This window comes from Girardinichthys multiradiatus, chromosome 14 (genome assembly GCF_021462225.1).
Source record: "Girardinichthys multiradiatus isolate DD_20200921_A chromosome 14, DD_fGirMul_XY1, whole genome shotgun sequence".
Taxonomy (NCBI): Eukaryota; Metazoa; Chordata; class Actinopteri; order Cyprinodontiformes; family Goodeidae; genus Girardinichthys; species Girardinichthys multiradiatus.
In genome coordinates this window covers 33,464,809-33,489,878 of record NC_061807.1, presented here as the reverse complement: position 1 = coordinate 33,489,878, position 25,070 = coordinate 33,464,809, and the positions used below count along the sequence as shown (strand labels likewise).

General features: G+C 39.8%; 1 protein-coding gene and 1 long non-coding RNA gene across 4 annotated transcripts; one reads left to right on the top strand and one right to left on the bottom strand.

The window, feature by feature from the left end:
- Positions 1–935: 935 nt before the first annotated feature.
- On the top strand, positions 936–25,070 carry gc2 (guanylyl cyclase 2). Of its 3 annotated transcripts, none has more exons than XM_047385504.1 (25): positions 936–1,131; positions 2,212–2,893; positions 3,013–3,141; positions 3,258–3,437; positions 3,630–3,747; positions 4,519–4,820; positions 4,920–5,051; positions 5,154–5,257; positions 6,149–6,267; positions 6,468–6,552; positions 6,906–7,002; positions 7,154–7,276; positions 7,946–8,026; positions 10,880–11,056; positions 11,149–11,305; positions 12,145–12,294; positions 13,592–13,740; positions 13,851–14,014; positions 14,287–14,479; positions 14,566–14,740; positions 15,009–15,107; positions 15,520–15,614; positions 15,706–15,791; positions 24,091–24,114; positions 24,252–25,070. In XM_047385504.1, exons 2-25 carry the CDS (start codon positions 2,465–2,467, stop codon positions 24,382–24,384), a joined length of 3,501 nt encoding a protein of 1,166 aa, XP_047241460.1. In that variant the 5' UTR covers positions 936–1,131; positions 2,212–2,464; the 3' UTR covers positions 24,385–25,070. The 3 variants fall into 3 exon arrangements, with proteins under 3 accessions (XP_047241460.1, XP_047241459.1, XP_047241461.1); XM_047385505.1 differs by lacking the exon at positions 936–1,131 and adding an exon at positions 21,811–21,911 and having other exon boundaries at positions 1,498–2,893; positions 24,252–24,366; XM_047385503.1 differs by lacking the exon at positions 936–1,131 and having other exon boundaries at positions 1,497–2,893.
- LOC124880435 lies at positions 9,967–10,871 on the bottom strand. The gene is made up of 2 exons (XR_007041340.1): positions 10,263–10,871; positions 9,967–10,157 (listed from the first exon to the last, which is right to left on the bottom strand). It is a non-coding gene; the product is annotated as an uncharacterized LOC124880435 (long non-coding RNA).

Sequence of the window (25,070 nt, the reverse complement as noted above, 5' to 3'; positions counted from 1 at the left end):
ATCTTTTTTAGTAACATCCAATAAAACATATGAACCAGCCCCATTTAGAATAAAACAGTAAAGTCCTGAGAGTTGAACCCCATATGGTTCTGCATTCATCACAGCCATGTGCTCAAGTCATGGTTAGTCTGCTCACATGGAGACAAAGCACCAAATATCCACAAACATCTCTGCACCTAGTTGCACAGAACATTTGCTTTGGTGTTTCTGAGTTTTTTTTAACTTTCCAATATGGTTTGACCCAGGCTTTGTACAAGTTTGTATGTGTTGTTAAAGACTCATTCAGTTTGTGGTTTTTAGTTACATGTTTAAAATTATGCAAAGGCCCATTTTAGCTCTACAGGGAACAACGGTTCTGCATATTTTCTTGCTCTAGTTCACCTGATTCAAATAAAACACTTTACCTACTTAGATTGTCGTAGATCTGAAGAAGCCTTTCAATGTACCATTAAATGAAATCATGAAACGTCGAAGAACAACGGCCGTTAACACATGCAGGACACTGAGTTTTAAGGACCAAAGCTGGAAAACTACTGTAGAGCTGAGTTTGGTGTTTGAACTTTGTTCAGTTTTATTTCCTATTTTTGTTAAGAGATACTGTATGTGTTTTTTCTACTACTCTTGATTTCTCTTCTTATTTATTTGCTCCATACCTGTGTTTAGCCAATGATTAGATCGATTCTCACATCTTTCTTATATTCCACCACATATACCAACTTGGCCCTGTGATGCTTCTCAGCACCTTGTCATTTATTATGTGAGGGTTTTTGTTGTCTCAAGGTTGTTGTCTAGACTTCTAATCCAATGGTAAACCGTGTGGTTGGCTGCAACTTGGTCTCACAAAGTCTATCTGCATTTTATACGTCCAAAGATTCTGATTGGATTTGACATAATCTGACAGGACAGGTCATGGACTCAGTGCAGGTCATCTCGTACAGACTTACAGGCTTGGGTGGTCAAAATGTAGAGAACCTGTTAAGTTAATTATGTTAGATTAGTGTTTACTGGACTCATTTTTTAAAGCTATTTTCTGTCTAAAAAGAAGAAACAATTAAATCAGTTCTTACTTTGGACATTGGGATCAGATTTGCCTCGGAGAGACAAAACAGCAGTCCATCTCTTCAGTGCATGGTAGGAAATCTTACATGTATTCATGCAACGCAGTAGTTAGAAATGCAGTAGTTTAGAAAAACTTTACAACTATCTACCCAAAATTTAAATAACACTTATTACAGAGCTGTTTGCTTCATTTGAATTTAGCATATAACTAGATTTCATTGAGACATCCAGTACCTGCAGGCAAGCACAACTTGTTTCCTGAAAGGTTTTATTGCATAGCCATCAATAAAATAACCTATATAATAATAATAATAATAATAATTCATTAAATTGATTAAATTTATAATGCACATTACATTTTAAAGTTGCAACTGAAGAAAAAAAGTGAGTAAAAGCAAATAAAACTAAAAGCAGCAATATTAAAAGGACATTGAGGCATTAACTCTGTTCTATAAAAGTCACATAAGAGATTCAACATATACAGGTTAGAAGTTTATATACAGCCCTCATGTTTCTGAATGTCATATTAATTTAGGGATTTTTCTGATTTAAGCCACTGCCCCAAGGTGGATTTACAACTGCCCACATGAACAAACCAAAGGCTTCTGCAGAAAAATGTTTGGGTCAGATAAAACAAATGATGAGCTTTTTTGTAACAATAATAAGGAATTCTGTTTAGTGGAATCTGGATAAGGCTTTCAAACCCAAGAACATTGTACCAACTATAAATCACAGTGGTACTAGCATCATGCTCTGGGTTTTTGTACCAATGGTACTGTGCATGGCACAAAGTGGGTGTAATGAAAAAAAAAACGAGGACCACCTTAAGATTTTTCAATTTTCAACTCCAACCAGACAATGATTTCAAACTCATCCAAAAAAGGTTTGGAGGATAAAATCACCTAATAGCCTTTTCCAAAACCCTAAATTTTAGCCCTGTTAATAATGTGTGAACTATGCTTAAAAGTCATGGCAATGCAAGACATCCAACTATCTATCTATTCATTTCATCTTGGAAAAATAATAGCTGAAATAAATAATAAAAAACCCAAAATTGATGAGTGGATGTAAACTTTTTTTTCTTTTTTAATCATAACCGGTCTTTCAATTATTTTTTCGGTACTAGTGGCCTTTATTTTTATTTTTTGACAGTACGCCGACAGGAAAGAGGGGGAGACATTCGACAAATGTCGCCGGGTCCAGGACTCGAACCCGGGACAGCCGCTTCGAGGACTGTAGCCTCTGTATATGGTCACGCGCTTTAACCCCTACACCATCAGCGCTGTGCCCGAGTGGATGTAAACGTTTGACCAGATCTCTACAATAAGTTTTTTTAAATTCCTTATTTCAGGGGAGACTTTCTCTATCCAGATTCTACTGAACTCTAGAGACTGGAAGACTTGAGATGCTTCAACTGCAACGTGCCTTCATCTCTGTACCTCTGAAATGGAATCAGGAGACGATACCTCCACCTCCCGATGTCACCCTGTTCTGCCATTACCACACAGCCACTCCATCTCCTTCAAACCCAACATTATCTTTATCACTTCCAGGCCACTGCTCTCTTCTTCCACGAGCTTTAAATTTCCACCCTTCTCTCAGACTACACGTCAACGGTCTCCTGAGGACCCTCTTCGCCCTTCTAGCTGCCCTGAGCATACTACCCTGTCAAGCACATGCGGCCTGGTTTCAGGTCGGAGTGGTGGGACCGTGGGGGTGTGACCCCCTCTTCGCCAAGGCATTTCCAAATGTAGCGGCGCAGCTGGCGATCAATCGCATCAACAGACACCCCATGCTGTCCTACGCTGCTACGTTTGGCTACGTTGTGTTGCAGGTCGAATGAGAATTAATTCTTTAATAACCAAATGTTTTTAGGTTTAAGGTTCCCCTGGCTGTCTTGTTGCATCACCTTAGGTTTGGATACCGAAGGGCTGATTTAGTATTTCTCTTTAGGAGCCTTGTGAAACCTCCAGAGCACTGGAGGCGTTTGTGGGTTTCCACACCAAGGCTTCTGGGTACATTGGACCGGCCAACCCTGGATACTGTGATGCTGCTTCGATGCTAAGTAAAGGCTGGAACAAAGTAGGCATAAACGTTGACCATGGAAGTTAATGTGTATGCTTCTACCTTCTATTAGCCAGGATAATTCTTAAGGAAGTGCAAGCTTTCATATTTTCTTCTCTACTCTCGTCTGCAAGGCAATATTTCCTTGGGCTTGTGTTGGCTATGAGTTGGATGATGTTCGGAGCCATCCAGCATTTGCCCGATCTATGGCAAGACCCACCGCCGTGCTACACAGTGTCATGAGCTATTTCAGGTGGGCTCACATTGGCATTATCTCTTCTTCTGAAGACATCTGGGTGGATACAGCAACCAAGGTTAGAATATTTGTCATTTTTCACTGAAAAAGATCCAAGAATATGAGCTTGTGGTATGTAAATAAAGAAAACATTATAAGAGTCAAAACCAAACTTGTTTACTTTTTACCAATATATACAGACATATTTATGATGCGTTTGTGTTGTTTAAATTTATATATTTTCATCAAGCACATGTAATGTCATGTCTAGGTCGCAGACTCTTTAAGGAGCTATGGGATGCCCGTCAGATTTGTCAGTTTTATGGAAAACACACCTCATGGCATTAGGCGAATTCTGGCCAAAGTCCGCAAGATGAAAGAAATAAAAGGTAAAACTGATGTTTCTTATTGACAAGAGTTTGGGATGATCATTGGACTGGGAATAAACTTCTGCTCAATGGCTTCAATGATCCTGCACAATTTAAAAAGCAAATTACATATTTGCACCTTTTCCAGCTTGTGCCTCACTTAAGTTATATTCATTCCCATGTCTGTAGCTGAGATGTATGTAAAAAAATGTAAAACACGGAAAGTTACCACAAGGCTGTTTCGAACAAAACACTAAGCTCAATCCCCAAGAAAAAGTAATGAAACTCTCCAGCGCAATGTGACCTCATGGAATTAGGGTCTATATGGCATTTCCAGAGAGCCGTAATGAAGTGTGCAGAAAATTTGTCTGAGGCTTGCAGCTTGGACACCTACCAAACCAGAACCCTATCCAAGGATTTAAATTTAGTTAATATGTACATCTACAAACAGCTGAATGAACTAAAATTCTTGCAGCAATGCGGCGGACATTTCAATTTCTGGGTTCAGGGTTACCATGATGTGCAGGACTTTCTCTGAACGGCTTTGTAACCAAAATATTTTTATATGAGTTAGCCATGCACTGATTGAGGATAACAATCAGTGGGAACAACTGGTTCCCCAGCACCAAAATATAAACAAATATGTTCTTTAAGGTTTTAACTCTGAAGTACATTCTAACAGTTTTATTGTGTTTCATATATTCCACATATTAATGTTGGTCACACTTCTAATCTTACAAAATAAATTTCAGACAGAGAGATTCTGAGGCTGGTTGTCCCTTTCTGCCCTAGCTGTGATCCTCTGCATGCACTCAGTACTCATTGGCGGCTCGGCCCAGAAGCTCCTCTTGGAAACAGCCTACGACATGCAAATGATCGATGGCTCCTTGGTGTTCGTACCCTATGACACTTTGCTCTACAGCCTGCCGTACCTTAATGCAACCTACCCTGCTGTGAAGAACAACAGCAAACTTGTACGAGCCTACGATGCCATGTTGACTATCACCATCGACTCTCCCCAGGTGTCATTCTATGATGCATACAGAGAGGCTATTGAAAGAGGAGAGGTGGCAAGAACACTAACACCCCAACAGGTACAATTTTGACCAAAAACTATGGATTAAAAAGAGGCTTCAAAGGGTTTGTTTACCTTCCGAACAAAAGCTGACATCTCTGAAATCTTTATGGTTCAGGTGTCTCCTCTGTTTGGTACCATCTACAACTCGATTCTGTTCATGGCTCACGCAGTGCATCGTGCTCGTGAGTCTGGAGCATGGATGTCTGGAGGAAACCTTGCACAACATGTACATAATTTGGATTTCCAGGTACAGAGAGGCCAGTGAAACATTAATTCCTCTATTCGTTTCTAATCTCTGCATGAAAAAAGTGCTTTCAAAGGTGTAGATGCACATTCCGTTTATTTGCAGGGCTTTAGCCACCGTATCAAAACCAGCAGCTCTGGAGCTGTTCAGCTGAACTACCTCATCCTGGACACAGACGGGTCTACCTTGAATCTGATACCAACGTACAAGTACGTCTGAGCTGAGATAAAGTGTTTAATTATTTCTAATAACAATAAACATTGTAAGGTTTAACATTTTGTAAGGTTTCAGCATGCACACATCAAAATGTGTCATGTACCAGAAATTCTATTCAGCAAAAGCCTATTTGCAAAAGATTAACATTATTTCTTACAGCTGCCAAACAGGAAAACCCCTGTTAAAACCATTTCAACTGCAGTACAGGAGCAGGAGCTAAAATGCAAACCTGGTGCTGTTTATGCGTTGGTATGTAATCTGAGGAGATGAGATTTTAATCAGTGGTAGAGAAGGATGCCAACAGCTAATGAAAACTGGATCAAGGAGTTTTCTCCATCAAGATGGAATGAAAATCACTTGCTTGACTGCACTGTGTCAAATGTAAAGTTTGGTGCAGAGGGGGTTATGGTGTGGCTCTTCTTTTTCAGGGTTTTTAGCCTTGGCCCCTTAGTTTGAATGTCAGCAAGAAATGTTTGACACAACATGAACTGCACACAAGTGCACAAAGCGAGGTCCATAAGGTCATGAAAGAGTGAGCCTGCACAAAGTGCTGAACTCAAGCTAATAGAAAACCTTTGAGATAAATTAGTGGCCCAATACCTGTTGGCAATATGGTGTATGTAGTCTATTCTGTAAATAATACAAGTTTCATTGCTTTCATTCTATCCACTATCAGAAGCATAATTTAAAGTGTCTATCCATGCAAAGTAGTCAAATAGTAAATGAGCTTTTTTATTATTTACATTATTTCCAGTTTTGACCAAGCAACAGCTGTGAAATGGGATTATTTCCTTTAGTCCAGTAAATCCAATGTTAAAATGCAGAACATGGCATCTTTCTGCACCCTCTCCCATCCAACCACCAATCTCACTAATTAATGGTAGGATCGACATGGAGATCGGCATGGTTCACTTCCTGGGTCGAGACATTCACTTCCCACAAGGCTTTGGGCCCAGGAGGGATGCTGTCTGCTGGTTTACTCCTGGAGTCATCTGCTCAAGAGGTGAGGAACCCTAAAACATTTATTCACTGTGTGCAATATATGAAAGTCTATATACCTAGTACATGTAGGTTCTAGTTTATTGATCTGGCTTTTAATTACTGCACAGCTCCAATAAATTTTTCAGAGGTTCTTTGGAAAATTAAAAATATTTTTTGGATAGCCTTATAGATCAACCTCTTCTTTTCTCTTGTCTTTTCCAGGAGTGGATCTGTTCTTGACCTTCAGTATGTTCTTTGGCTCTATTGCTGCTTCTGTCTTTGCAGTGGCTCTCCTGTACTGCATCAGGTATGAAATCACCAACAACTATTAGACTAAAGTTTTAGGAATTATACATAAATGTCTTCTTTGAATGTGCTGCATAGTGGCGCAGTTGGTAGCACTGTTACCTTACAGCAAGAAGGTCCTGGGTATGACTCCCAACCAGGGGTCTTTCTGCATGTTCACCCTGTGGATGTGTGGGTTCTCTCTGGATACTCTGGCTTCCACCCACAGTCCAAAGACATGCCTGTTAGGTTAACTGGTCTCTTTAAATTGCCCTTAGGTGTGTGCTTGGTTATTTGTGTGTTCCCCTGACTGTATTCTTTTATAGCCAAAAACAACAGAACATTATTTAATAAGTTTTCTTGACTTCCACTCAGGCGACGCGTCAATCAGATTCGAATGGTCAGGGGTCCCAACAAGATCCTGCTCACTCTCCAAGATGTCACATTTATCAACCCATCACTTAGTAACAAGGTCGGCCATTGTGTTGCGTGAAACTTTTTTTGATCACAAATCTAAAAAAAATGCAAGTGAATTAAATGTTTTTGGACTACAACAAACCCATGCACTGGAACAATGTCACTCCTGAAACTTGTCTAAACTGAAAATGATTTTCTGTCTACAGAAGCTAAGTCTAGATGACAGCAGGACCAGCGGTGGCCGGAGCACATCTGAGCGCAGCCTCAACACACCCGCCTCCTCCCAGTCTCCAGCCACATACGAAAATTCAAATGTCGTCATTTTTGAGGTCAGATTTTTAGATTGTTTCTAGATTAACATTATTTAATTGCTTTCAGTTGCAAATGTAAAAATGTGGTAAATTTAGTGTGATAAACATGCAAACAAATAACAGATTTGAGACTCACCAGTCAGTGATATGAAAGCAAGAGGCAAAGGGTGCTTCCAGAAAGTTACCAAATAGCCAGATATTATTTGAAAAAGAAATGGGATAAAAGTTTAATATACAATATATTTTAAAAAAAATAAAAATAATTTTCAGGCAGGGACCACCTGTCCAATCATAAAAATGTTATGCAAACTAAAACCGTTTCCATAATCTTTGCTGGAAAAAATAAAAAGGCCCACAGCACCATAGATCCTCCACCATATTCCAGCCCTTTTTCCGCAGAGTTCCTGTTATTTAAAAATTTTTAAATATCACCCTTATTGTATATACCGACACCTTTAGATAAGAAGCCTTTTTCTTGTTTCCTGACGTATGAGGACACACAGCTACCTTTACTTAAGTGTTATGTTCTCTTTTCTTTCCCATTTTTAAGAGTAGCAAAGGGAAATGGGTCTGTATCATCTAAATGTAATCCAAGTACATAGATGGAAAGAATAAACACAATGTGTGACTTTGCTACAACTGAAAATTAAACAGAGGTTTTAATTGAATGATCTTTCTTCTGACCAGGGGGACTGGGCATGGCTGAAGAGATTGCCTGATGGCAAGTTTGGCAACATCAACCCTAAAACCAGTGATCTCTTTGAACTGGTACGTGAAACTATTGAGATATACTAAAGAGCATGCTTTGTGGGTTTTTTTCCATAAGCAGAAAACTGTACATGACATTTAGATCATAATTTCTTTGCTAGAAGGGCTGCAACAACTGGGCCTGGGTGATTTAAGTGTTGACTACCATGATAAACTGCATTCTTCTGTTTTACATGCTATACAGGTCCTTCTCAAAATATTAGCATATTGTGATAAAGTTCATTATTTTCCATAATGTCATGATGAAAATTTAACATTCATATATTTTAGATTCATTGCACACTAACTGAAATATTTCAGGTCTTTTATTGTCTTAATACGGATGATTTTGGCATACAGCTCATGAAAACCCAAAATTCCTATCTCACAAAATTAGCATATTTCATCCGACCAATAAAATAAGTTTTTTTAATACAAAAAACGTCAACCTTCAAATAAACATGTACAGTTATGCACTCAATACTTGGTCGGGAATCCTTTGGCAGAAATGACTGCTTCAATGCGGCGTGGCATGGAGGCAATCAGCCCGTGGCACTGCTGAGGTCTTATGGAGGCCCAGGATGCTTTGATAGCGGCCTTTAGCTCATCCAGAGTGTTGGGTCTTGAGTCTCTCAACGTTCTCTTCACAATATCCCACAGATTCTCTATGGGGTTCAGGTCAGGAGAGTTGGCAGGCCAATTGAGCACAGTGATACCATGGTCAGTAAACCATTTACCAGTGGTTTTGGCACTGTGAGCAGGTGCCAGGTCGTGCTGAAAAATGAAATCTTCATCTCCATAAAGCTTTTGAGCAGATGGAAGCATGAAGTGCTCCAAAATCTCCTGATAGCTAGCTGCATTGACCCTGCCCTTGATAAAACACAGTGGACCAACACCAGCAGCTGACACGGCACCCCAGACCATCACTGACTGTGGGTACTTGACACTGGACATCTGGCATTTTGGCATTTCCTTCTCCCCAGTCTTCCTCCAGACTCTGGCACCTTGATTTCCGAATGACATGCAGAATTTGCTTTCATCCGAAAAAAGTACTTTGGACCACTGAGCAACAGTCCATTGCTGCTTCTCTGTAGCCCAGGTCAGGCGCTTCTGCCGCTGTTTCTGGTTCAAAAGTGTCTTGACCTGGGGAATGCGGCACCTGTAGCCCATTTCCTGCACACGCCTGTGCATGGTGGCTCTGGATGTTTCTACTCCAGACTCAGTCCACTGCTTCCACAGGTCCCCCAAGGTCTGGAATCAGCCCTTCTCCACAATCTTCCTCAGGGTCCAGTCACCTCTTCTCGTTGTGCAGCGTTTTCTGCCACACTTTTTCCTTCCCACTGAGGTGCCTTGATACAGCACTCTGGGAACAGCCTATTCATTCAGAAATTTCTTTCTGTGTCTTACCTTCTTGCTTGAGGGTGTCAATAGTGGCCTTCTGGACAGCAGTCAGGTCGGCAGTCTTACCTATGATTGGGGTTTTGAGTGATGAACCAGGCTGGGAGTTTTAAAGGCCTCAGGAATCTTTTGCAGGTGTTTAGAGTTAACTCGTTGATTCAGATGATTAGGTTCATAGCTCGTTTAGAGACCCTTTTAATGATATGCTAATTTTGTGAGATAGGAATTTTGGGTTTTCATGAGCTGTATGCCAAAATCATCCGTATTAAGACAATAAAAGACCTGAAATATTTCAGTTAGTGTGCAATGAATCTAAAATATATGAATGTTAAATTTTCATCATTACATTATGGAAAATAATGAACTTTATCACAATATGCTAATATTTTGAGAAGGACCTGTAAATGAAAGTATTCCCCAATTTCAAAATTGGAGCCCTATGCATATTTACTCCAGTTGTCAAAAAAAGTGATCCAAACTTGGAAATTAAACTTGTTTTGTTTTTGTTTTTTTAGTTAATCTAATCTTTATTTATCATAGAAAGAAGTAAAACCTGTGTCCTCTTACTACAAAATTCTTTTTTTAATATTAAATCCTAATGTTTTGTGAAACTAGATGAGTAAGTTTGTGCTTTGGTACCGCTTGTCATTATGTTAACAATTGATCTGACCCACATACAGAGCACTCCGGAGAACAGAATGAATAAAAGGTTATTTTGATGGTGATAATCAGGAACGAAATGGTCAAAAAAACACTGTAAGGAGAGAGGGGAAGAGATTGGGTAAATACGAGGAAACAGAAAGTAAACGTAACTAAGAACATTAAACCTAAATGATCGTGAGTACGGCTTACTAGATACCTGTGGTCAGGTCGCCAGGGGTAGAGAGATTCAGGATCCAGGCTTAGTGAGGACGAATCCATAGAAGGTCTCCTGGGTACTGTTCGGTATGAGCTCGGAGCAGACAGTAATGAGTTTGGTGTGCGGAGGTTTACGTTGGAGGGTGGACAGGTTACACTTACGGCTTGGTCCAGGAGAGGACAGGAGCAGGAAAACTGCCAGCTTGATGCGAAATCCAAACGAAGACAGATGATAGGATAGAAATCCACAAGACGTAGGCAGGCTTGATCATCCAGAATAACTTCCAGAAACATTGTCAAACTTAGTGACATAGATCCAAAGCTTAGGCGTTCAAAATCTGCAAAGGAGCAAAAATAAAATGACACAAGGTTGAAGTACAAAGCATTGGCTTAATGTTTGGCTCAAGCTTGTACCACTGGTGGCAAAACACTCTGGCATCAAAGTGCTGGCAGCCTCCTGCTTAAGTACTCCTCAGAGTAATCAGTGGAATAAGTCGCACCTGTCACCCAGCACACCTGAGAGCTCCAGCACCACCTGAGAATGAGCACATGTAGCAAGCACAAAAACACAAACACCAACAAAAACCCAGATCCTGATCCCACTACCTTTTCCTGCAGATGAAAGACATGCGTCATGAGAATATTAACCCTTTCCTGGGCTTCTTTCATGACTGCGGTGTGTTTGCCATTGTCACCGAGTTCTGCTCCAGAGGAAGCCTGGAGGACCTGCTGCTGAATGACGACGTCAAACTTGACTGGATGTTTAAATCTTCTCTTCTGTTGGACCTAATTAAGGTAAATGGCCACATGAGAATTTAGGTGGGAGATACATTTCAAATACAGATGTTGATGAAACGGAACACACTTTGATATTTTTCCCTTTAAAGGGTATGAAGTACCTTCATCATCGTGGAGTGTGTCACACCCGTCTCAAGTCTCGTAACTGCGTGGTGGACGGACGTTTTGTCCTTAAGGTGACAGACTATGGCTACAATGAAGTTCTGGAGTCACAAAGGTTCCCCCTCGTTGAGGCACGCCCAGAAGGTAACAGATAAAAAGCCTTTTTATAGTTTTCACCCCTGCTATCACTTCTTGTTATTCCAGGATTGAGACAATATACTTACATTTTGGAAGGTTAATTTATTAGATCACAAAATGCATTATTGACCCTAACAAAGTCACTATAGCAAATACAGCCCCTGACATTATTGCTCCAGGCAAGACTGCATAGTGTAATTCAAAATAAATATGTAGGTGTACAGCAGTCTCACCAGCCTTTCCTTCCTTCCAGGTTTGAAGAGTCTAGGTATTGTAGTTTTTAAACTAGGGCCGATTAAAGATGCTCTGGGTAGTGAAAGATGAGGTGGAATTGCCCTTTAGCCGTTTCCCATATCAGAAGCTACAATCGTAGGCCAACTTCAGCTTCATTGCACCAATTCTGCTTTTTCTTTAAGAAATGAACCAGCATGTAAAAACAATTTTTAGCTTCCTACTGTGAACATTTGCTCATTATTTATATTAGAAAGGGCGGCGATGTCACACCATGTATGTAAGAAAGTAGTCAATTGTTTTTTTTAAGTTGGCAATTGTTTTCAAATCCAACATGCCCACAAGACAGACAGAGGTTAAAAGCTGAAAAAAAATAATTTGACCTTCTGTCATTTACTGAAACTGGTAATGGGTCAGTTTGTCCCGTTACCAGTTGAAAGAAATGTTTCCAAGGTGGGTGCTAATTGGTGTTTTTAAATAAGCACTGTGCAGCTTTACTATAGTTCCAAAGTCAAGATCAGTAGGGTTCACAGAGTGGAACCTGTGTTATCACTGCAGCAGAGTATTTCTCAAGCAATTGTAACAGGAGACAATTAAGTCACTTTTTGTTGCAGAGTTGTTGTGGACAGCTCCTGAGATCCTGAGAACCAGTCAGCCAGTACTCCACGGGACTCTCCCTGGTGACGTTTACAGCTTTGCCATCATCATGCAGGAGGTGGTGATCAGAGGGCCTCCGTTCTGCATGCTAGACCTTTCTGACGCAGGCAAGGCAACTTATTTTCAAAGTTGGTTGTTCAACAATACAGCTGTTATTGGCAGCCGCAAGGCATTTCAGATGGGTGTCTTTTAAAAGTCCATGCTGTCCTAAAAACATTTTTACATCACTGGCAGTGTCAGATATAAATCTTCTTAACAGGTTAATCAATTTGTCAGTCAGATCTCTAAAACAAGGAAATTGTTTAAAATATGGTTTTAAATGCGCAAAAAATATAATCCGGTCATTTTCTATACATTTTCTTCCACACTGGGTCGCGGGGGAGCTGGTGCCTATCTCCGGCAGTCCACAGGCGAGAGGCAGGGTACACCCTGGACAGGTCCCCAGTCCATCGCAGGACAACACAGAGACACACAGGACAAACAATAATGCACACACTCATTTAAATCTAAGGGAAATTTAAAGACCAATTAACTTAACAGTCATGTTTTTGGACTGTGGGAGGAAGCCAGAGTACCCAGAGAGAACCCACATATGTACCAGGAGAACTTGTAGAAAGTACCCCATGCAAAAAGACCCAAGGCTGGGAATTGAACCCAGGACCTTCTTGCTGCAAGTCAACAGTGCTACTAACTGCACCACTGTGTAGCCTGTGACCCCCAAAGGTGGCAACAACACCTATCAAAACCTATAAAGTTTTCCAAGGTACAAGTTACCATTACGTTGTCAAATTCTGCACCCTCTCATTAGTGGCAACCCTATACGGTTCACCACCCTGGGTGGCACAAACCATGGGGTGGCATGAGTACTCAGAGCAAAAAAAAAGTTGTATAAACTGTGTATTTAGATTTTAGTAAATTCAATTTGCTAATAAAAAATAAAAACAACAAGATACTGTTAGTTTTATCAGAATTTTTTTATTATCTTTGTTTGCTCTGTTCTTTAACTTTTTAAAGATTATGATTAATCAGCTAATAAAAAATGTATGTGAGACTCTGGCATTGGGGCTCCTTGGTATTTCCAATGGACCATGTATAATAAACAACACATTGACAGTTATGCTTTGTTAAGAAAATGTACAGACAGTTTATGAGCATCAAATGTAAAAATGTTAATGTAAAAAAATAGTGCTTTCCCTCAAATCACAATAAGATTCAATCAAGATTTCATTCTCTTCAAAAGTCCTTCAGACAATTGTACAATTTAATAAACAAACTTTCTCTAACACTTATTTGACACAAGTCTGCTGATCAGATGTTAGCACAATTTTGATGGGAGGAAATCCCAGCTAATCTAAACATACTACCTGCAGAAATTAGACTTAAGCTCCTGTTTTATGTTCTCAGACATATTAGAAAAGCTGCGCAAGCCGCCTCCTCTGTGCCGTCCAGTGGTCAGTCCGGATTATGCTCCTATGGAGTGCATCCAGTTGATGAAACAATGCTGGACAGAACAACCAGACAAGAGGCCGACCTTTGACAATATATTTGACCAGGTCATTCCTTTTTCTAATCAAATTGTACTGAATATTGTCATTTTAATTCTAGCAAAATCTACTTTAAAGTGCACTTTTTTATTAACATTTATCCACTTTGGTGCTTTCAGTTCAAAAACATCAATAAAGGAAAGAAGACCAACATCATAGACTCAATGCTGAGGATGCTTGAGCAGTACTCTTCTAACCTGGAGGAGCTGATCAGAGAGCGAACAGAGGAGCTGGAGATAGAAAAGCAGAAGACAGAGAAGCTGCTAACACAGATGCTCCCCACGTAGGCTACCAGACACACACATACAAATTAACAAATAAACACATGTCGAATGCACAACAGTGATAATTAATTTTATTTTGTTTAAGGTAAAATACAGGATAAGAAGGGAGTTAGCATTATACTGTCAAAGTTATATTGGTGGATCTGGCAGAACAGTGTTTAAAATTAGAATTTTTTGCATTAGATTTCCTAATTCTGCATGCAAAGCACACTTTTAGTTTGGCCCTGGCAATGCAAAAAATGTTTTATTTTATGGGTTTTCTTTCCGCCAGGTCAGTGGCAGAGGCTTTGATGGTGGGAGCGGTAGTGGAGCCAGAACATTTCGAGAACGTGTCACTCTATTTTAGCGACATCGTTGGCTTCACCACCATCTCAGCCAACAGTGAACCTATTGAGGTGGTTGACCTTCTCAACGATCTTTACACGCTGTTTGACGCTATAATAGGAAACCATGATGTCTACAAGGTGATGGTTTTCTAGTTATGCTTGTGTCTAAAGAGGTCATTGTAAGTGGCTGAAAATGTCACTCATTTTCTTATGTTTATCTCAAGGTGGAGACTATTGGCGATGCCTACATGGTGGCATCTGGTGTTCCGGTTCCCAATGATAACCGCCATGCTTCAGAAATTGCCAATATGTCTCTGGACATCCTCAGTGCTGTGGGAACCTTCAAAATGAGGCACATGCCAGACGTTCCTGTTAGAATACGTATAGGACTCCACACAGGTAAGAATGGAGCTTATATTTTATGGTGTTTAGCTGCCTTTCAGACTTGGGAATGACATCCAACTACACTGGACATCAACTGACCTCTTTTTACGGCTATCTAAGGTTGGTCAGTCATAATCTATATTCAGTCTGGAAAAACACAAAAGACAGTGATTTTATCTTTTCTTTACATCTTAATGTACAATTATTGTAAGTTTGGATGTAAGTCTATGCAATATCGTCATCAATGGCAGAAACTTGACTTTGAATCTGTGATGTGTTGCAGGTCCGTGTGTAGCAGGCGTGGTGGGTCTCACTATGCCTCGCTACTGTTTGTTTGGAGACACGGTGACCACTGCTTCTCGAATGGAGTCCAGTGGGATGCGTAAGTTCATAGAAACCACAGAGCAAGTTTGTGGATAAAATTATCAGACAAACTGGCACATATTTCCTGGTGCGTTAGTCAAGTGTTTTTCTGTGCAGAAACAAAGTCTTTCTTGATTTAAAAAAGTAAAAAGACAAAGAAATGTCATCAGACAGCTGCATATTTCTTTTGATTTGTGTTATTAGTCAATAAATTCACAAAGTAGTTTGTTTACTGTAATCTCGTGAAATTCAGCATAAACTACAGATACCAAGTCTTCATTTGCAATTTTGTTAAAAGTTGACAATCTGTCTAGATTTTCTGACAATGTGGAAAGCCTTTTACTTTACAGTTATTGTCTTTATTCTACTTTTTTGTGCTAGACAACCTTGATAATTTTGATATTAATTACATATTTTGTTTTGTGCAAAAGCCTACAGGATTCATGTCCATCAGAGTACTGTAAAGGTCCTGCAGGAACTCAATCTTGGCTACAAGCTTCAGTTGAGGGGCCGTACAGAAGTTAAAGTACAAATCCTCAACAAATAAAAAGATGATTTCACCTTTTTGACTAGCAGCATGACCAAACTGGTAATATTTGTCTCTACCTCTTCTACAGGGAAAAGGAATTGAGGAAACATATTGGCTTACAGGGAGAGATGGGTTCACCAAACCTCTGCCAGTTCCTCCAGAACTCAAGTCAGGGTAGGGATGAGACTCCTGTAGCGCCCCACTCCCCTACCACGTTTGCCTTTCTGCTGTTCTTGTGGCTCTTTGTATATAGCTAGTATTTGTCCACCCTTGTCCAAGTTCTCTCCGAGTTCTCAGTCCTGCACTGGTTTTGAAAAATTCTTATCTTTGGTTTTTACCTAAACGTAAACTAAATGGTTCTTCATTTAAGTTGAAAATAAGCCACTCATGTACTGGTCCTCGCATGAATTTGTTCTTTCCATCTGAGAGCTCACTAGAGTTTATCATTCAGTCTACAGTTTTGCAAACAGATAAGGAAGATGCAATTTTTAACGGATATTTTGTGAATCTCAGAATGAGTCCTCTGCAGGCCAAAGGAACCTTATTAGAAATGTAGAAAATGCAGAAATAATGTACAATACATAAGAAAACCAGCCACACTACCAATGGTTCCGATTCCTAAAAAGGGTTTTCCTACTCACATACCTTTTTGCTTCTTCTTTGCTTCTAGTATGTGGTTGCATTTAAGCTAAACATCTTGGTTTGAGGACAACACTGGAGTTGAGTTCCAACTCAAGCCATTATTGGAAAGACATGAGAACTAACATTTTGTCACAGGAAAGTGGAGGGTATCTAAAGATAAATGGTGATGAACAAAGTCTACCATCATTTTGGTTTTCTGATCAGGCGGTGGGATTCACAAAGACCAGGGGATTGGGACCTTTGGGGAGTTGGTTACAGATCAGGTGAGCGTTCCGACTGAGATTACCAACTTGTCAAAAACAAGGAGAAATTACTGGTTTACTGGTGATACAAAAAGCTCCCAAGGCAGTGCTTTGGTCATCTTTTCAAGAGTAAGCACAAAGGAGAAAATGTGATTAATCAAAGTAAGCCACTGTTTACAACTACAGCACAATGTAAAGGACTGTTCAAGACTGGTCCAAAATACTCCAGTATAATGACAAAATGGGAAATGGCTATGATGGGTAGAAACTGAGACTGAAGCTCTACCAAGAGGAGAAGAAAGACATTGCTGTACCCATTGTTCCAAATGAGAAGGTCAGAGCAAGAATGAATACAGAAAGTTGTTCATCTGGACTACAGAATAAGACATTGCATCAACTCCAAACACCCCTATGCCCCTCAATCAATATATCCAGGCAATCGATCAGTCTTATCTGGGTGGGCATAACAGAACATTTGAGAGGACACTCTTTAAAAATGCATTAGCCTGGTAGCAGTGGATGTCAAGATGTCATTGTGAGCTCCAGAAAGCAGGATTCAAAAATATTACAAAGCTGCTCAGTTTGGCCATTTGTTTGGGGGAAAACTTATTGATAACTCAGTTTTGGCATCAAGGTTATTATAGAAAGCTTCGCATAGTCAGAAAACACAATGCCATGAAGTCTGAGCACAAGTCTGAGAAACATTTGAGCACTGGCCAAATTACGTTTGTGAACTGCTTTAGAAAATGGACTGCTCAGTGATGTAGGAGGCTCATCCAAGAGGGGAAGGCAAGTCATAAAATCTAGACCTATATGCTACCAAGGCTAACTCTCAACCTTTAAGAGTTATAATACATTTTTGAGAAACTGCATGCTCTTCTTGCTTGCACAGACAGGACACACTAGAACTAATTCACAGAGATATTTTTCCAGTGGTGGGCCATCAAAATGAATGCTTGATTGGACAATGTTTTTAAATCCCCCAGGGATGTCAGAGATGGACAGAAAGCTGAGTACAGTTGGCTGGTGGACCTCTTTGTGGCATGGTGTGGAAACAATCATCTCATCTTGATCGTGAATAAAACAAAAGAGATGATTGTAGATTTGAAGAAGAAACAGGAATAGGTCAAACACTGTTTCCACCATGGGAGAAAAGGTGGAGGTGGTGGAGTATATATACCTCGGTGTTCACCTGGACAACAGACTGGAGTGGAGATGCAACTGTGAAGCCATCTACAAGAATTGACAGAGCAAACTGTACTTCTCGTGGAAGCTTAGGTCTTTCAGTGTTTGCAGTAAGATGCTGCATATCTTCTATAAGTCTGTTGTGGAAAGTGTGATCTCTTCTACCATCATCTGCTGGGGAAGCAGCATCAGAGCCAGGGACTTAAAAAAAGCTCAACAAGCTGATAAAGAAGGCTGCCTCTGTTCTGGGGACTCCTCTGGAACCTCTGGAGATCATTGTGGAAAGATGGATTCTTCATAAAATGAAGAACATTATGAAGAACCCTGAGCATCCTTTTCATGAGACTGTCCTACAACAACAGAGTGTCTTCAGTCAGAGGCTTCTTCAGATCTGCTGTAAGACGGAGCGCTACAGGAGATCCTTCCTGCCAACAGCCATCAGCATCTACAACGGCTCTTTGAAGAAACCTTCATAATATGAGCTACAACATTTAATTTCCCTTTGGGATTAATAAAGTATTTTTGAATTGAATTTAATTGAATGGCAAAACAATAATGAGGGATGGATCCCATTTATAACACAAAGGTTAATGGTGGAGGGAACAAGTTCTGTCTGTTGTACAGCTCGAATGATCTGGAATGGGTAACTCCTTCTCTTTCAAGGAGGCCTGGTGAGAAAGCACATCCGCTTACATTTATTTAGCCTGGAAATTAAGTATCGAGGAAGTTCAATCTTCCGAATATTATCACCCATCTAGCCTGCCTGGAGTTAAGATGTTTCGCAGCCTAAAGACAGGTGAGGTTTTCTTGATTTGTCCATACAATTATTTGCCACCCTCCATCCAACCTTTGCCTGCACTCAACAGAGCCAATTTAGGGCTAGAAGCTCTCATTTTATATCATCACGGTTTCTTTTTTTTTTAGTTAAAGGTTGAGGTACAAAAAAGTGGGACATAGATGAGCTGTACTGTCGGGGTCTGACTGCTCGGAAAGTACTGTGAGGAGGAATGTCACATAAAGATCTGAACAAAGCCATCAGCTGGAACATTTCAAGTTACCCTCAATATGCTGAAGCCAAATGTCTCAGGTTTCTGGCAAATTAAGCTTGATTAGGAAAGCTCAAAGCTTTGCACTTTCAACACACCACAAGGTAGGTTCAGATTTTTGCATCTACAATATGGAATCCTGTTAATGCCTATGAGCACATTCCAATAGTACAGACAATGATGGGTGACATTGTCATATGGGGATCCACTTAAGAACAAGATGAAAGGTTGAGATGTGTTGGATTTGACATGACAAGTAAACATAAAAGTAAACAAGGACAAGTGCCTTTTTGGAGTAAAAGTCACTGACTTGTGGAAAATGTAGAATGGAAAAAAGCATGACCCAAAGAAAATGGCAGCTATTAAGAATATGGAGAAACCAAAGAACAAAGAGGACGTCTGAAAATTTCTAGGTATGGTTACTTACCTTGCAAAGTTTATACCACAGCTGTCAACAAAGTCTGCACCGCTCGGATGTCTACTAGAAAAGAAGAATGAATGGATTTGGTAACATGAACATCTGAAGAAATTACCGAACAAAAGAACCTGTGCTGAAGTTCTATGATCTTGAGAAAAGCACACGAACATCAGTAGATGTGTCACAGTATGATTTAGGTTCGGTACTACGGCAACTTGATGATGACAACTGGCAACCTTTAGCTCACGCATCAAGATCATTGGTATCAGCTGAAACTCAGTACGCACAAATCAAGAAAGAACTGTTTTGTATGCCTGTAAAAGATTTCATCAGTATGTTTATGGCCAAGCTCTTGAAGTGGAAATGGATCACAAACCATTGGTTTCCTTAATTTTAAAACCTTTCAATGACGAATCAGGGTACAGCGCATGCTGATCAGACTGCAGAAATATGATGTAAGGTTGAGCTACACACCAGAAAAGTACATGTTTGCAACAGAAATAAAGTCCTGAGCTGTTGACAAGAAGGAAAATCCAAATGAAGAGAAAAATGCCAACATCCAGGCCTATGTGGACATGGTTGTATCAGCACTTGCTGTTACAGCTGAAAAAACAGAGCAGATCAGGCAAGTGACAGAGGCAGATGAGACCTTCACAATACAACAAGAAGCCATACTGAAAGAATGGCCTGCACACAAACGAAACTGCCCAGCAATAATCCATGACAACTGGATGTTCAGAGCAGAGCTGCAAACCAAAAGACTCATTTTCAGATAATCGGACAGAGTTTTCTAGCACTGATTTCCTAAAGAGTGGGGATTTGAGCATAACACTCTAGGTCAAATGGACTCGCAGAAAGCTCAGTGAAAATACTCAAAAGCTTGATGACAAAAAGCACATGATGGAAATGAGGACTATAACAAAAGTCTGATGATCTACAGGAGTGCACCACTGCAAAACAGTTTATCACCAGCCCGGACATTGATGTTTATGTAAGTGTAAAATCAAGGTGGACAAATTCAGTCAAGGTGGACTGACAAATTCAGAGACTCACAGCAGCAGAACAGAGTAGAGACAGACACCAGTACCAGCAACACTGAAGACCTGAGCACACAAAGTCACGCTTGTCCTACTGTACCCAAGGACTCAAGTTTAAAAAGAATATTCTGTTTAAAATGAAAAATTGGATTATACTAAAAAAAAGAAAAATAAAGTGTGTTAAACAGTTTGTCAGTTAGTGATATTGCTTGTTAGGAAAGCAGCGGTATTATGGCATGCAACAGAAAAATAATCGAGGGGGTGGAAGCTGGTCTAAGAGCTATAATGTTTGTCAAGCTTGACTGGGTAGTTAAATAAAAATAACCTGCAATAGAAACTCTCCGCACCTCAATTTTGAACCGAGATAAAATAATTAAACCTGACAAAAACCTATCAATAGTGAAGTCACACACTAGACTGCTTTGCCTTTGGTTGCCTAAGGAAAGGTCACTTCTTCCTCCCAGAGAAGGTATTGGGACATTAAACATTAAAGGTCACTGAATGAGGAGACCACCACAAAAACTTGGTTGAGGCTCAGATCAGGGCGGTAGGGCAGCTGGGCATGGATGACTTGACAGGAAACTTAGTGTAGCACATGAGTTACTAGACATAATTGGTTAAGGTGTTGGTGGGTGGTTGTTGTTCCTATGCTAATCATCTGAGCATGTTCATGGGGTGCTCAAACATACTCAAGGAGCTGGCCAGAACAGCTTGCTGAAAAGATAATTTGAGTTCACATAAGAAATACAGTAAACAAGGAATGAACCGGAGGACAATGATGAAGGTACGTTCACTGACTACAGCCACTGAAGGAAGGAGAAGAAGATTACTAGCTTGTCAAGTGTAAGTCAAGGATATGTAAGAGTAACTGATGGTAAACAAGGCTTGCTATTTAAAGTTAGCAGTCAAAAGGGAGGATGCAGACAGTGCAGGGGATAAAGAGGTGAATTGCCTGAGTGTTCTGGTGGGGGTGACTGGCTCATGGACAGCAGGTAAAATGGAGGAATTGAGAGATGTTTCCAAGGTAGGTCTTTAGCCATCTTTCCAGGAGTAAGTTCATTCAGAGTACACTAGAAAATGGGCTCTCAACTGACATTAGCATACAACTAGCAAGTGTTTAAATCAGATTACATGACAAAACTTCAGAGATGCAAAGCAGTGATGGGGATGGCTTTTAGGCTTTAACGTTTTATTCAGCAGGCACTGTTGGCGGACCTAAAAACAATCTGTAATAGACTGGAAAGGATAACCTGGGACCCGCTGAACCTATGACATTCTTCTTATCCATTTCCTGATGCTATGAACTTATGGGCATAGCTTTAGGTTGTCATAAAAGGATGGTGTTAACTGTCAGTGAGGAATCTGGGTGTTTTGTGAAGTAATACCAATAAAGACAACACTTTATTTCAAACCTTGTAAAATATGTCATGATCAAACTTTCTTATAAAATCAGTCTCCAAGTAACCTACCTTAAAGTCATTTCCTTTGAAAAAACTGTGGACCTCTGGAGTGGCTAAAAAAAACTATGAAACTGCTGTTCTTTGGAGAGAAATATTCCATTGCAGGACCGCAGAACCTGTGTGTGTGTGTGCTGTTATCATGGTGTTCGCTTCGTCTCAACAGGCAAAGGGCCCATGGGCTGCAGATGGCCGAGATAGCCCAGTACAAGAAACGGAAAGCCGAGAAACAACAGCAGGAACAACTTGCAAAGAAGAAAAACTGAGGTAATGTTATGCATTATAAAAAATGTATAACATTACTGGCTTGGTTTGCAATGTGACGTCCTTTGGCAAACATAGTTTGGGGGATGAACTGTCTTAAGGTGTTGCCACGATTTGTTTGGATTGATGGACAACCCATTCCAAGTTTGAAAACAACCTTGGCTAATTTGTTCCTGACACGATGGCTCATATAATTTGCTTATTGGATAAATCAATCATTCAGTATTTTTAATAACCGCTGGAAATTTAGAATACTTTCAAACATTCACCTCTTTCCCCTTTAAGTGGTAGAAAGATCAACATTTTGTTTGCCATCTAGTTTGCCATTGCACAGTTACTGCCTGGTATGCCTGGCTATAATTTCTCTCTGAAGCTGGTGAGAAGATTTCTTATTAGACTTTAACCTGGGTTGTATCAAGATGATATTGGATGCAATTAAAAGCCATGACATCTAAAGACAGTTCATGTGAAGATTGAGGGAACTATGTCCGTGAGATTAAAAGAAACACTCTTCTTTTTTGTTCATAACAAAACTCAGTTCTTCTACTTTACAAGTCTTTTAAACTGCTCACCATGTCGCTGCTATCACTAGAGAAGTTGTTTTGGTCTAAACAGTTGTAAACTAAAACTCTGAATTGTTTTCATAGTACTAAATATTCTTCACACTCTCTTCAAAACTCTCAGAAAGTGAACATCCTTTCAAAATAAGCTTTTCATGCGATGATGGTGAGTGGGTTGACCGGAAAGGTCATGATGTGTTTTTAAAATAATTGTTCGTTTTTTGTTTTTTTTAATTAAGTTTGTCGGATGTCGTTTTGATCAGTCACTCTTAGTCTGTAGTAGAGAGCAATTAGAACAATTTCAGTTTAAGGAATCAGTGAAAAATATGCATGGACCAGTCAAGTTAATGGCTCTGCAGATTCAGGCTGGTTTAAGCGGGATTTCCAGCTACCTAAACTAATTTAAACTTTTAAAAGTTCTTAGCCATTAACACTTTCCATTACGTTTCACATCAGATAGATACATTGCATCGGTATGCTTCACATTGTCCATTTTGTTACAATACTTCACACATATTGAGTAGCAAAAGAATGCTAATCTATTGGAAGACAGTCTCCAGTGTGAATAAACATCTGATGCAAACGTGACAAATTTAGAATAAAGTGACTCGCTTAAAGCTTACTTAAAAGTATTCACTTACTGTAAGATTTACAGGTTTGACAGGGTTAGCTGAAATCTTCGGAAACTGGCCCATGTCTGACGATCTGTTATCTTGGTTTTCCTATGAGAACGTCTTCCTGATTCTCTAAACAGCGATGGCTCTAACTGCTGCCTCCTGCAGGTACAACAGTAATGACTCGATTAAAGATATGCTTTTATGGATATTAAGTCAGATGTTTTTATATCTGATCTCTAGTTTCTAAATTCTATACTTCTGTTCCAAGTTTGTTGTATCCTATGTGCAACATGACAAGCTAAGAGCTGGGAAGTTTCTTTTCTAAGAGGCAGTTAAGTCTTCATGGTGATGTACTCAGATGTCCTTTGTGGTGTTTTCCCTTTTTTTGTGTGTGATCCTTTGTTTGAATTTAAAGAGTGCACAGAGTGTGAAAATTAAATTCTCCCTCAATATTTACCTTCTTCTTTTAAGGGTTGCCCTTGTAATGACACATTAGACCCATTATGGTGTTTGTTGCATGATTCTTTATGCTCTAGAAGTAGTCTCTGTAGATGATAGTCACTAAACCAGAAGTTGGCAGTTCCGGTCATGCTGGGTTGGAGGCATGCATGTTGTAACTCTCCAACAGAGTTATCTCTTCAACATGTTACCTAGTTCTCCAGGAGTCTGATAAAATCTAATGCTCAAGCAGGATAAAAACTAAAACCTGCATGCCATTAGTCTGTGAGGACCGGAATTGTTCACTCTTGGGCTTGATCTTACACTTTTTTATCCTCCTCATGTTTTTCTGATTAAAGACATGGTTCTAGATTTTTACACATATTAATGTTTTGAATCTCTGTACATTTTTACTGTGCATTTGTGTGTTGTTTGTTAAAAAAAAAAACACTTTCTACTAAAGAAAAAAATGCTTTTAGCTTGATTGTTTTTGAATGTTTGTAAGACAGAAGACTGCAAGCTCAGCTCATTGTTCTTTTCTCTATCTCTCTCTTTTTCTTTTTTTAGGTGCAGATCTTGCGATGCTTCAAAGTAAATACAACATTTTACCTAAAAATGTAGAACTATGCCTTTAATTTGTTATGATCTAAACAGTTTCCTTCTTCCATCCCACATTAATTTTCTCCGTCCATCCTCTGCTTCTCACTTCCTTTCTTTCTCTCTCTCAGAATGTCTTTGGATGAATCAAGGGACATGAAGCAGGTGTTTCACAAGGCAGTAAAAAAGATCTCGCTCATCCGCGTTGTGACGCAGCTCTATGTGCCCGAAGACGACCACAACGTCATGCTGACGCACCACTGAGGGACTGACTTTGGAGACAACTCAAGAGAGAAAGCTTCAGTGATGCCTCCATGCAGAACTCTCTGCAGCTGAGCCTCCTCCCCTGAGAGATAAGGAGGTTAGTAAAAGTGTTAGTTGGGATTAACAGGGGTCAGACCGTTTGTGTGTACATCCCTGAGTATTAGTGGCTCCAGCTGAGGAGATGAGGTCTGAATGTGGAATGATCTATGGAGGCTGACAAGTGGTGAGTCGGCAAAGACGGGATCTGCAGAAAGTGTCGGTCAGCAGCAGAGGAACGCAGCTAATCTCTCTTGTTCATTTCCATCACCTTGGCTCCACTTTTGGAGGGACAATTATAAGGAGGAAGCTCTGTGGTGCTCTGTCTTGTTTAGTGTTTAAATAAATTAGTAAAACCCAAAAGGTTTAGGCTTGAACAGCACTTTATGGAGCACATGAACATGAGTAGGCTTTTAAGACCGACTGAGTCTTTACTGTGTTAATAAATTTGTTTTGAAGTGCTTCTAAATTTAAAAACTGCTTGATTTCTAATAAATAAAAAATTTCAAACTGGAAAGATCACAAGAAAATTACCTGTGCTATTTTAAAGGTTTTGAATGTTAATTTTAGACCTATGAATGAAAGATCAAATCACACAGTGGTGAAAATGAATGTGATATCACAACTGTAATAAAAAATCAAAACAAAAA

Coding starts and splice junctions, on each gene's coding strand:
- gc2 (XM_047385504.1), top strand. CDS start 2,465: ATGCTTCAACTGCAACGTGCCTTCATCTCTGTACCTCTGAAATGGAAT. Junction 13,741..13,850: donor TTGACAATATATTTGACCAG/GTCATTCCTTTT, acceptor TGGTGCTTTCAG/TTCAAAAACATCAATAAAGG. Junction 15,792..24,090: donor CCTCCAGAACTCAAGTCAGG/GTAGGGATGAGA, acceptor TTCTTTTTTTAG/GTGCAGATCTTGCGATGCTT.